At 38.3% G+C, this 13,894-nt stretch overlaps 1 protein-coding gene across 1 annotated transcript in view; it reads left to right on the plus strand.

Moving 5' to 3' along the window:
• The window catches only part of Cdc42bpa (CDC42 binding protein kinase alpha), a 220,885-nt gene that overhangs the window by 29,949 nt on the left and 177,042 nt on the right, over positions 1-13,894 (plus strand). Inside the window, exon 2 of the mRNA XM_032914650.1 lies at positions 6,827-6,918. Coding sequence (XP_032770541.1) covers positions 6,827-6,918 — 92 coding nt within the window. The remainder of the gene's footprint in view (positions 1-6,826; positions 6,919-13,894) is intronic.

Below are 13,894 nucleotides of genomic sequence, written 5' to 3' on the forward strand. Positions count from 1 at the left end.
ATTATTTGAAGTCTGTAGAGCATGCAGTAATCACTCCTTGTGTTTAGGTTTTCATCCCTCTAATGATTAGTGGTGGTGACGATCTTTGCACAGGCTTCTTGGCTATTATATATCTTGTTGGAGAAACATTATTCAAACTTTGCCTGGTTCTGAATTGGATATTTTTTGTTGTTCTTCATATCTTCTAGTATTAATCCTTTATTTGATGTATATTTTGTGAATTTTTTTTATTAATCTTTGGGCTTTTCCTCCTCTCTCCTGACAGAGTCTTAATAGTGTCTTAAATAAAAGTTTTACACTTTGATGAGATCCAGTTTATCTGTTTTTTTGTTTTTTTGCTGGCATATTTTTTTTGTTTCATGTATAAGAAATCAAAAATTGCCATAAGCGACAGCAGGGAGGAACCCTAAAAAATGGGGTTCAAGAGCTAAACAGAAACTGCTTTAATGGCTGAGAACACCTAAAAGAAAAGACTACATTGGCATCATCACAGCCCAGTTCTCCCACCAAAGCAAATACTCAGGTGACATCCAAACACACCATGTGGAAAAGCAATCCCATCTTATGATAGAAGACTTTCAGAAAAGGACATGAAAATCCAGCTCCCATTAAAGAAATACAGGACAACACAATTTATAAAGCCAAAAAGAATCTCTGGAAAGAGGACACACAAAAATTCCTTCAAAAACAATGATTTTTGGGAAAAAGAATGGAACTGGAAAACACAACCAAACAGGTGAAGGCCCAAATTGAACAAAAACCATCCAATGATTTAAAAATGGAAATAGAAACAATAAAGAAAGCACAAAGGAAGACAACCCTGGAGATAGAAAACCTAGGAAAGAGATCAGGAGTCATAGTCACTCTGTACAAAATTTAAGTTCAAGTGGATCAAGGACCTCCACAGAAAACCAGATGCACTCAAACTAATAAGAAAAAAGTTAATAATACATAAAAAAAAAAAAAAAAAAAAAGCCATAAGGCGCTATGGAACCTGGGAAGTACTTGGCCCAAATAATATAAAATAGCAATCCCTCTTATGATAGAAGACTTTTGTGACTTTACACCAAACAAGTAAAAGATCTTAAAGAGGAACACAAAAATTCCTTAAAGATAAGAATTGAACAAAAAACCTCTGATTTAAAAAAGAAAAACAATTGCACAAAGAAGACAACCTCAGAAGATGGAAAGATCTCCCATGCTCATGGTTTGGCAGGATTGATATAGTAAAAATGGCCATTTTACCAAAAGCGATCTACAGATTCAATGCAATCCCAATCAAAATACCAATCCAATTCTTCAAAGAGTTAGACAGAACAATTTGCAAATTCATCTGGAATAACAAAAAACCCAGGATAGCTAAAACTATCCTCAACAATAAAAGGACTTCAGGTGGAATCACTATCCCTGAACTCAAGCAGTATTACAGAGCAATAGTGATAAAAACTGCATGGTATTGGTACAGAGACAGGCAGATAGACCAGTGGAATAGAATTGAAGACCCAGAAATGAACCCACACACCTATGGTCACTTGATTTTTGACAAAGGAGCCAAAACCATCCAATGGAAAAAAGATAGCCTTTTCAGCAAATGGTGCTGGTTCAACTGGAGGTCAGCATGTAGAAGAATGCAGAGTGATCCATGCTTATCACCCTGTACAAAGCTTAAGTCCAAGTGGATCAAGGACCTCCACATCAAACCAGACACACTCAAACTAATAGAAGAAAAAGTGGGGAAGAATCTTGAACACATGGGCACTGGAGAAAATTTCCTGAACAAAACACCAATGACTTATACTCTAAGATCAAGAATCGACAAATGGGATCTCATAAAACTGCAAAGCTTCTGTAAGGCAAAGGACACTGTGGTTAGGACAAAACAACAACCAACAGATTGGGAAAAGATCTTTACCAATCCTACAACAGATAGAGGCCTTATATCCAAAATATACAAAGCACTCAAGAAGTTAGACTGCAGGGAGACAAATAACCCTATTAAAAAATGGAGTTCAGAGCTAAACAAAGAATTCACAGCTGAGGAATGCCGAATGGCTGAAAAACACCTAAAGAAATGTTCAACATCCTTAGTCATAAGGGAAATGCAAATCAAAACAACTGTGAGATTCCACCTCACACCAGTGAGAATGGCTAAGATCAAAAACTCAGGTGACAGCAAATGCTGGCAAGGATGTGGAGAAAGAGGAACACTCCTCCATTGTTGGTGGGATTGCAGACTGGTACAACCATTCTGGAAATCAGTCTGGAGGTTCCTCAGAAAATTGGACATTGCACTACCTGAGGACCCAGCTATACCTCTCTTGGGCATATACCCAAAAGATGCTCCAACATATAACAAAGACACATGCTCCACTATGTTCATAGCAGCCTTATTTATAATAGCCAGAAGCTGGAAAAGAACCCAGATGCCCTTCAACAGAGAAATAGATACAGAAAATGTGGTACATCTACACAATGGAATATTACTTAGCTATCAAAAACAATGACTATGAAATTCATAGGCAAATGGATGGAACTGGAAAATATCCTGAGTGAGGTAACCCAATCACAGAAAAACACACATGGTATGCACTCATTGATAAGTGGCTATTAGCCCAAATGCTTGAATTGCCCTAGATGCACAAAACACATGAAACTCAAGAGGGATGACCAAAATGCGAATGCTTCACTCCTTCTTTAAAAGGAGAGCTAAACAAAGAATTCTCAGCTGAGGAATATCGAATGGCTGAGAAGCATCTAAAGAAATGTTCAACATCCTTAGTCATCAGGGAAATGCAAATCAAAACAACTGTGAGATTCCACCTTACACCAGTCAGAAGGGCTAAGATTAAAAACTCAGGTGACAACAGATGCTGGCAAGGATGTGGAGAAAGAGGAACACTCCTCCATTGTTGGTGGGATTGCAAGCTGGTACAACCACTCTGGAAATCAGCCTGGAGGTTCCTCAGAAAATTGGACATAGTACTACCACTATGCCACTCCCGTGCATATGCCCAAATGATGCTCCAACATATAACAAGGACACATGCCCCACTATGTTCATCACAGCCTTATTTATAGTATCCAGAAGCTGGAAAGAACCCAGATGCCCTTCAACAGAAGAATGGATACAGAAAATGTGGTACATCTACAGAATGGAGTACTACTCAGCTATCAAAAACAATGACTTCATGAAATTCATAGGCAAATGGGTGGAACTAGAAAATATCATCCTGAGTGAGGTAACCCAATCACAGAAAAACACACATGGTATATACTCACTGATAAGTGGATTTTAGCCCAAAAGCTCAAATTACCTAAGATACAATCCACAGACCACATGAAGCTCAAGAAGAAGGATGACCAAAGTGCAGATGCTTCATTCCTCCTTAAAAGGGGTAACAAAAATATTCATAGGAGGGGATATGGAGACAAAGTTTGGAGCAGAGACTGAAGGAATGGCCATTTCTCCAAGACCTTGGCTGTTCTGGAAGAGTGATAAATAGAAAGCTTCATTTGGATGCTATGTTTTCTCTTTGCTTCTGGAGATACCTGTGTGCCAATGATTTCTTCAGTGCCTTCAGAGTGTCAGTTTTAAAACTAGAACTGGTGAAGCTGTTGACTGTTTCTGGTTTCTTTGTGGAAGACCAGCATACTGATTCAGTTTATTTATTGACGAGTTTAGACTTTTAGTTTTGAAAAACAGTTACCTACTCTGTAAGAATACTTTGTCACAGTATACTTAGCAACATAGGCTATGTATGGTACTTATTGCTAAATTTAATATTAGTGGCATTGTAATTTTGTTCAATTTCTTACTGTGGTATTTTGTAAAATTTACTTTTTATAAATAGTTTTTTAATCCTTTTCAACTTTTAAAATTACTTTGTGAATGCCTGTGTGCATGTCTGTTGTGTGGGTATGTGCATGAGAGTGCAGATACCCTCAGAAGCCAGAAAGGCATTAGGTACCCCTGGAGCTGGAGTTATAGGTAGCTGTGAGCTCAGTACTGAGAACCAAATTTGAGTCCTATGGACGAGCAATGTGGGCTTTTAGCCAAGGAGCACCTCTCCAGTGCTAGTCTCTTTATTGTGTGCTTATTTTCAAATTAAGGGATGTCATTCAGTTTTCTTTCTCTTTGTTTTGAATTCCATTGGTATGGGATGGGGCACAGACAGGGTCTACTGTGATATATAGGCTTTAGTGCTCTTTTAAAAACAGATTTGAGACTTGGTATGTATGTATGTATGTATGTATGTTTGTATGTATGTATGTATGTATGTATGTATGTATGTATGTATGTATGTATGTATGTATTAGCACTGGCTTAGTCCACATTCCCAAAATTTTAACATAGTATTTTTCTGTGTAGTTTCTAATTACTTATTTCTTCCCTTTAATTTCAAAGCTTACTAGCCTAGCAGTTTTGCTTCTCTTTTATGATTTGCAGTTAATTGTATGATATACATATAATTTAGTTTTTATGTTTTTGATATTTTGAATTTTATTTGCAGTGGCTTTATGGCTTGATATTAAAATCTGTAGAATCAAATGTTTCAAAGTAATATTGTCCAGTTACAATATTTTGCAGTGTCTATATTTTACTCAAATATATTGTTGTTTTGGCAAATTTTGAAGTATGTTTGAAATATCAATAGATTTTATGTAAAATGTCTTTTCAAGAAGGTGTGATTATTCTAATTTTACACATTTTGAGGTTCTGTTACCTGGTACATATGTGTTTAGAATCTTGTTATAGTTAGTTGCTCTTTTGTTTTTGCTCTAATGTCTATATATAAATATGAAAATGACTTAAATTTTTGGAGGTAGGGAGGTTAATGCCAATTAGCCTCTTTATTTACTAATATTTGGTGTAAATTCAATTTAGAATTCACAAAATAGATTGGCTGAAATTTAGAAAGGATCAAGTAAACATTCTGTAATTGGAAGAGTGTTAGTGAGTATATAGACTTTTAACAATGGTTAGGAACAATAGTGAAAACAGACCTTTAGAGACCAGTATTAGCCATTCAGTAAAGAGTAGCCATCCTGCTCACATGGTAGGGTTTGGAAAACAAAAGAATGCCATTAGTAACCTGATTCCTAAAACACTGAATTTTGATACGATGCATAATTCAAAGAAATTACATACTAATTAGAGTTGTCATTTGTAGAATTAGAAAATATGAGACAGTAATATGACCACATGAAATGAATCAGTAATCAAGAGTGCCCTGAAAAGACGCATGTGCTGCATGTCTTACTCGACCCTGAAGCCATGGCTGAGCGTGCTGTGTGTTGAAGGTTTCATTGGCACACCCTTCATGCCTGACTATAAACACACTGAGTGCTGTGCTGTAGTGACCAGGGAAGGATGAAACCCCACAGGTTGGTGAGCTGGCTGTGCGTTAGTGCTGAGCCAGATGCAGACAGTGCAGAGGAGAGAGGACAAGGTTGTTTACCAACACAGAGGGAAACCTTTTGAATGAAATCAAATCAGAGAAATTTCAGCTATGTATTGAAAGAACCCTTAAAGCCAAATACAGGATTATCTAAAAACAAAAGCAAAAACAAAAGCAAACAATGTCTCAGGTTCTGGCTGCCTTCATAGTAGTATGTCCTGTTAAGACCATGAGAAAGAGAACAAGAACCTCGGAGTCAGCTAACAGTCCTTCCGTTACACATCTCTGTGCCTGTTAGTCATATTCTTGCCAACACTTGGTGGTTCTAACTTTTAAACAAGAATCTGCCACATTTACTTAGTAAATAATAGAGTCTTGTTAATTTTCCATTTTGCCCCCCCCTTTGTGAACTGGCAGCATTGAAATAAATTATTTTTTTAAACCAGAATAACTAAAATTTGATTCTGGTGAGCACATAGTTGTTAAAATGATGTTTTAGGGAAGGTTAAAGGGATGGCAATCTTGGGGGGAAATAAAAGATAGTATCTTTTTACATAGGAGCGTATTCCCTAAAAGTGTAAGATAAGCGAATGCCATTAAATTACATATGAGAAAAGGAATCTGACAAGTATATAGATTTTGTGCAAGCATATAATAATATTAATATAAATGGATTATGTACATCACCGTTTTCTCAGGAAGTTCAATTTATTACTCATTTATTCAGTTCATTCATGACACCCAAAGTTGTCCTTTCACTTACACACACACACACACACACACACACACACACACACACACACACACAGAGAGAGAGAGAGAGAGAGAGAGAGAGAGAGAATATGAATGAATATGGTGGTGTGTGTCTGTAATCCTAGCACTCCTAAAACTTGTAAAAGTAGAGGCAGGATGATTACAGATTTGTCAGGGTTACACAGTGAGTTGCAGGCCAATATGGGCTACGTGCCCAAGACCCTGTCTCAAACAAACAAACAAACAAACAAAAATGTCAAAAATGTAATTTATATAAATAAATAAGGAAACATTGCTTTTTTTATAGGTATTAATTCATACTCTATAGTTTCATTGGATTTTAAAGGTACTTTGATTTAGTTCTATATTATACTTTGAGTTTTTATTATTTAAGAAGTACTTATCTGCTGGGTAATGATGGTGTGCCTTTAATCCTCTCACTCGGAAGGCAAAGGCAGGTGGATCTGAGTTTGAAGCCAGCAGCAGCCTAGTCTGTAGACTGAGTTCTAGGATAGCCAGGGCTGTTATAGAGAAACCCTGTCTCAAAAAACCAAACCAACCAATCACACAAAAACCAAGAAACAAAAAAATACCCCCCCAATACTCCTCTATTGCATATCTAGTTTGTATTACATTTAGTTAAGGAAGTAACTGATATTGCTCTTCTGTTTCAGCTAAACCATTCACTTCTAAAGTGAAGCAAATGCGCTTACATAGAGAAGACTTCGAAATATTAAAGGTGATTGGTCGAGGAGCTTTTGGTGAGGTAAGAGACATTTTATATAATGTTTGTTAATCGTTTTCGAAGGCGTTTTATATAATGGTGAGAGATAATTTGCTTGCTGTTACAGTTGATATGACTGACAAGAAAAGAGATTAAAGTTGTGAATGAAACATTTTGCATGGAATTTTCTATGATGCTTCACTTTTTAACATGTACTAAATTTTGTTTCTGTTTTTCTCCTTGTGCCGAGGTCATACTATCTCATGCTACTTCTTCTCCTAAGATTCTCGGTGCGTCTGGTAGTGTCTTTTCTCCTGCTTCTGGTCTTGCCTCTCATTTACACACACACACACACACACACACACACACACACACACACACAGAGAGAGAGAGAGAGAGAGAGAGAGAGAGAGAGAGAGAGAGAGCGAGCATGCTAGAGAGAAGGAGAGAAACAGATCAGAAATTTGGTCTAGGATTCCATTGAAACTGGAGATAAGATTTAAGTAATTGAAATTTTAAGACAGGAGTCAGCTAATCCATGGACACTATATTTCTCCTTTTAGTTAAGGTTTCATAAGTTTGTAGCTTTTTTTAGTTATAGAGGATTTCATATCTTTGAGCAGGTTTACACTACATGCACGGTATTCTTGACGTTATTTTAATTAAAATGGCTTATTTTTCACTTTCTAAATGTTGAAAATACAAATCAGTAATAGTGGAGCCTCCCCTTGAGCTGGATCCTGATTTGGGCTGTCACTGAACCTCCTTTCCTCAGGCTCTTCTCCATTTTTGTCCCTGCAGTTCATTCAGACAGGAACAATTATGGATCAAAGTTTTTGACTGTGGGCTGGCAACCCATCCCTCCACCTGATGCCCTGTCTTTCTACTGGAGATGGGCTCTACAAGTTCCCTCTCCCCACTGTAGGGCATTTCATCTAAGGTCCCTCCCTCCCTTTGAGTCCTGAGTGTCTCTCACCTCCCAGGTCTCTGTCTGGAGGTTGCCTGTTTCCATTCATTCTGCCGCCCCTCAGGGCTTCAGTCCTGTTTCCCTCCCTTTCTCCCATACCTGATCACTTTCCTTTTTCCCCTCCCTGTCCCTTCTCCCCCTCGTGATTGCTTTCTTCTCCCTCCCAAGTGGGATTGAGGCATACTCACTTGGGCCCTTTGGCTTGTGTTAACCTTGAGATCTGCAGACTTATAAAATGATTCCCTCTTGGTTGTGTATTATCCTTTTTATGCATCAGTAGATTTGATGTGCTTTAAAAAATATGTGTACTTACTTTTTTTCACTTTTATTTATTTTTTTATTTTTGGATTTTTAGAGACAGGGTTTCTCTGTGTAGCCCTGGCTGGCCTCAAACTCAGTACCCACCTGCCTCTCTGCCTCCCGAGTACTGGGATTAAAGGCGAGTGCCACCACTGCCCAGCTGTTTTTTTCACCTATTTTTGACACAGAACTTGGCCTGTAATTTTCTTCTAATACCTTCGTCAAATTTTGGGGAGCTTGGCTTTGCTGGTCCCATAAGAGGAGTGTTCCCTAAATGTTTCCCTACTTTCTGCAAGCTTCTGAAGTGCTTACTATCTTTCCTTATATGCTTCTCTGAAGCCTTTTGAGCATAGACTCTGTTACTGAGATAGTATATTTAATTTTTACAATGGATTTTTAAAAATGATGTGTCTGTTTTGTTGTGTTTCTACACCTCATATGACTTTTAGAACTTAGCATTGTATCGATCACTTACTGATTCATATGACCATTGGTTAATCTCATTTTTAAATTTGTCTTGCTAGGGAGTTGTCAGTTTTCTTTGCTTTTTAATTAGTTAACTTCTAGTCTCTTCAGTTTTGCTGTTGTAGATTAATTCCTGCTGTTTAATATTTTATTTTTTGTGGTATTAACTTGTTATTTATTCTCCTCATCTACTGAAGTAGATCATTTAAATTTTTTGATTTTTAGTTCTTCTTTTAAAATGTGCATTTGGGCTGCTTTCCTGCAAGCCATGTCTGGAGCAGTGGATTTTGAGCTGTCCTGCATCCACTGTTGTTTGCTCCACGTTCCTGTGTGAGTTACACTTTCAGTTTGTTTGTTTTGTATCTGTGAATTTCAAACTTCATCACAGTTTCTAAGTGCCTTGAGGATTCTCTGGTTACCTTTCTGCCATTGAATTGTAATGTGCTCAGAGCCCAGAAAGCTTATTTGTATGATTGGAATTTATTAGTTACTCAAATTCATTAATTTACTTATTTAAAATTTCCATTTTAACTTTTTTGTTTTCTGTTGAGCTGCCATTTCTGAGAAAGGGGTTGGCTTATTTATTTATTTATTTATTTTTTGGGCACATTCTTCTTTTTCTTCCTGATCTATTACTTCCTAGAAATTTTTATTTTTTCAGTTTTTGCTGATAACAAATACAGAGTTATTTTGTCTTCCTAACCATGAACTCTTGTATCATTAAAGAATGTTTTTGTTATCTCTGTGACATTCTTTTGACAAAGATTAGTCTGAATTAGTGGAATTTTTTTAACTGCTAGCACTTGCATTAAATACCTTGCTGGATTCTTTTTAGTTTTTTTTTCTTTTTTTTTTTGTAACCTTATAGAATATTTGCGACTAAGTGGAATATCAGTTCCTTGTTAGCCCTCTGCTATCCTAGATTTATGTGACCCGATTTTTAGTTCTGTATTAATAGAATTACCTACTGTAACTGCAGGCTTTTTCACCTGCACCCAAGTTCCCAAAATAACAACTCTGAGACTGAATCATTTTATGAATAAACGCCGAAGCCATAAGCTAGGGTTTGTTCCCCAACTAGCTGTTTTTCTAGTCTATGAGTGCCACATGGCTGGCTACCTCTCCCCAGATTCACATGTGTCTCCATCAGTCAGTCTCTTCCCATGCCTGACTCTATCCCAGAATTCCTCTCTCCCTGCTGCAACTCCCACCCCTAGGCCATGAGCGTTTCTGTTGACAGGTGATGCTTCCATACAGTACAAGGCTTCTCCCTACAGCTTACTATATATTACTGTTTCAAGCTTCTGTTCTCTTCATTATACTTGTACGATATACCCTTGTTTTTCTTTTCTCCTATTCTTTAACCTTTATTATCTATTTATTTGTATGTGTCTCTGCTCTCTCTCTGTGCTTGTGCATTTATATATGTGTGTGTGGATGTACCATGGCATGCATGTGGAAGCCAGAGGGCAACTCATGGGAGTCACCTCTCCACCATGGGGCTTCTGGAATTGAACTGGGCCAGGCTTGGCAGCAAGTGCCCTTTCCCACTGAGCTGTCGCCCCGGCTCCATGTCCTAGTTCCCACTGGCTGATAGTACTTATTTCTTTATGAGTATAGCATATGTTTTTACTTATAATATCTTTGTTGAGTGCTAAGTTTCTTACAGTTTTTCTGGCTGTTCAGAATATTGCTGTGAGAAACATTCTTATTTGCATCTTTGATGAGGTATAAGCATTTATTTGTGCTTAATATAAACTTAGGAGCAGATCCTGCATTCTTAGGTAGGCATAGTTAGCTTTAGTAGACAGTGTCAGATAATTTCCTAAGTGCTGAGTCATACTCAGACTCCCCGGAACAGGAGTCTGCCACCTAAGCCACTTTTGGTCGGTGAGTAGTGGTCATTGAGACTCCACTCTACATTTCCTGTTAAGTTTTAAAGTTCAGTAACTTTTCATCTCACTTCATATCATGTGGATATTCTTTGAATAAGTAAACATTTTGGGATTTTGGCGGTAGGAGTTGAATGTTATTGGTATATTCTGACTGTAAATGATTTTGTGGACATACAGCATTTGTACATAAGAAGTGCTTTGGCTTTTCCTGCCCTGGTACATCTTGTATTGAAATAAAGTTCAGTAATTAGTGATTAGTAGAGCTTGTGAGGTCACGTGTTGCGCCTCACCTTCCTCCTTCCAAAGACCAGATCTCTTTGTTCACCTCTGGGCACTCAGGCCTCCTGGCCTGTGAGCTTCAGGGGACTCTTGTTGTCACCTTCCATCTGGCTGTAGGAGCACCAGGACTACAGATTGCTACCTAGCTCAACTTTACATGGGTCCTAGGGATTTGAACTCTGATCCTCATACTTGCATGGTTAGAACTTCACCCATTTAGCCCTGTCCTCAGCTCACTCTTTCTTTCTTTTTTTTTTTTTTTTTAAAGGTTTATTTATTTAATGTGTATGAGTACATTGTAGCTGACTTCAGACACACCAGAAGAGGGCATCAGATTCCATTACAGATGGTTGTGAGCCACCATGTTGGTTGCTAGGAATTGAACTCATGACCTCTGGAAGAGCAGTCAGTGTTCTTAACCACTGAGCCATTTCTCCAGCCCACTCTTTGTTTTTTAAGGTCTTATTTATTTTTTTTTTTAACATTTTAGGTTATAGGTATTATACATAGTTTGTTAAATTTATTACCAAGTATTGGTGCTTTTTGATTTAGTGGGAAATGACTATAAAAATTTTATATTAAGTATTATGTTTCTGATACATAGATACAATTGATTTTTATATCTGACTTGTATTTCTTGATGTCATATTTTGGTTGTTTGCAAAGGCCAGTTTCTTTTTTTACTTACAGACTGTGCATTCCATTTCTTTTTCTTGACTTATGTCCCTGCTTAAGTCGCTAATGCAGAGTTGAACATGTGTCATGAGGTACACATGCTTACCCTCCGTTGGAATTTAGGAAAAAGGCTCTTTTTTTTCTTGGATTTGGGATTAAGGAATTTTTAGGATTTAAGGGTTCAGTATTCACTGTTAAATAAGATGTTAATTGTAGGTGCTTTGGTAGATGTGGCCTGTTTGATTAAAGAATGTGTTCTAATACTAGTTTCTGAGGTTTTAAAAATTTAATCATTAATCAGTGAGAGTAGAATCCATTGTTGGTGTTTTTGTTTTGTTTTTAACGTGAATATCCAAAATTCCCAGCACTGTTTGTTGAAGAGACTAAGTTTTGCTCTCTCTGCAGAACATGAAATGCCTATCGCCACATGGTTTGTCACTGGTTCCTCAATTTCAATCTATCAGGCACTTACCTTGGCTAGTTTTATGTCACTTGACACAAACTAGAGCCATCTGAAAGGAGGGACCTCGACTGAGAAAATGCCTCCATTAGGACATTTTCTTAATTAGTGATTGATTGGAGAGGGCCCAGCCCTCTGAGAGTGATGCTATCCCTGGCTGTTGATCCTGGATTCTATGAGAAAGCAGGCTGTGTAAGTTTTACTGCTCTGAAGGGAAAGGGATCCTGGCAGTCGGGAGCCAAGGAACACTGTACAACAAAACCCATATAAGAGATTCATAGGGAAATGTGACTCTTAATTTTTCAAACCCTATTTTTAATGAAGATTCTTAAACAGTTTAATCTCTCTTGTAGCCCACCACCCACCAGAGGTAGTGGAAAAGAAAGGATACAGGGGAAGTAGACCTTTTTAGAAAGTTCTTTGGAGCAAGTCCTATCTATGTTGTTTGGAAATTGGCAGTTCAGTTCACAGGTTAGCAACGGCATATCAATCCACTCGAAAACACTTCATGGATACACCAGCAGCCAGGTCAGTAGAGTCGGGATAGCAAACACAAATCAGCAGGTGACATGACCTAGCAGAGACAGCCAAGCCTCAGCCTGGGCTCTAGTCAGCAGGAGGAACACTAGGAGAAGTTCTAGGTTATGTCTCTCTAAGGAAAGCAAAGATCAGTGAAGACTGGAGACCACAACCATTGCACAGCTACCTGTACCAGCAAGTCAAGCTCTCTGTCACCCCATGGAGTCCTATTTATACCCTCCAAATATCACGTGCCCTCCACGTGCCTTGCCTCAGCACAGGTCTTGCCTCAGCATGTGCATCCAATCAGCTGGAGTCCTTGTAAGTGGCAAGAAACTGCAATACATCACCAGAAGTAATTTGATGCATTTTTTTCTATATAGTCCTGACAAATGCAACTCAAGTACGAAATGTAAGGTAGACCAATACGTGCATGTTGTTAGCAGATTCCTTCATCACTGTCCTTTCATGTGTTTCTTTAGCAGAACATCCTCCCTCCTGTGTTTGCTTAATGAAACACTTACATGAGTCTGCCTTAGCCTTTCACACCTGTGTCCACTTTAACACAACGTTCCTTCATGTGTTTGCCCCAGCAACACACCATCCAACCAACTTTCCAAAGAACCCTTAAGTTTCCACTTCAGGGAAGGCACAGGAGAGTGGCAGCCTCTGCTTAGGTGAGAAGCAGCAGGGAACTGAGCAGAAGGTAGGCTTTATATAGAGTTTTTTGATTTCTAGGGTGGGGATTGGTGGGATTTCAAGCCAAACCCAGGGATTGGTAGTTTTTTAGGCTCATGGATTGGTGGGTTTGGTAGATTTTCAAACCCAGAAGTGGACTCAAACTTTCTCCAGTATAGCCTGAACAAGCCACGAGGAGCAAGCCAGTAAGCAGCCCCCTCCATGGCCTCTGCATCTGCTCCTGCCTCCCAGGTTTCTGCCCTGTGAGTTCTTGCCTTGGCTTCTTTGAGTGATAAGTGGAAGTGTAAGCCAGATACGTTCTTGGTCCCCAGCTTGCTTTCTGGCCATGGTGTTCTGTCACAGCCACAGAAATCCTAACTAAAGCAGCTGTAGCTTGACCTAAAGCAAGGCACTGTGGTGCTGCAGCACTGCGTTTGTTGGAGAGCGTCTGTCCACGTCTGACGTGGGGGTGCTCACACTATCGTTTCTTTACAAAACAGAACTTTTCAACTTTAATGAAATTCTATACTGTTTACTTTCATGGATTGTGTTTTTGGTGTTGGTGTATAATTGATTTTTTCAACTATTAAAGCAATTCCTTGTATAGAGTCTGTTAGATTAGGATCATCTTTCAAGATGTTTTTCTCTTCAGTTAATCAGTATTTTGTTAGCTAGTTTTACCTCTGTATTCATTTTTGTTTTTATCATTTTCAGGCATTCTTATTAGGGTTGTGGTGAGTTTAAGTAAGGAGTTGAAGAAGTGTTTTTGTTTTCCAATGC

Source organism: Rattus rattus, chromosome 10 (genome assembly GCF_011064425.1).
Source record: "Rattus rattus isolate New Zealand chromosome 10, Rrattus_CSIRO_v1, whole genome shotgun sequence".
Classification (NCBI taxonomy): domain Eukaryota; kingdom Metazoa; phylum Chordata; class Mammalia; order Rodentia; family Muridae; genus Rattus; species Rattus rattus.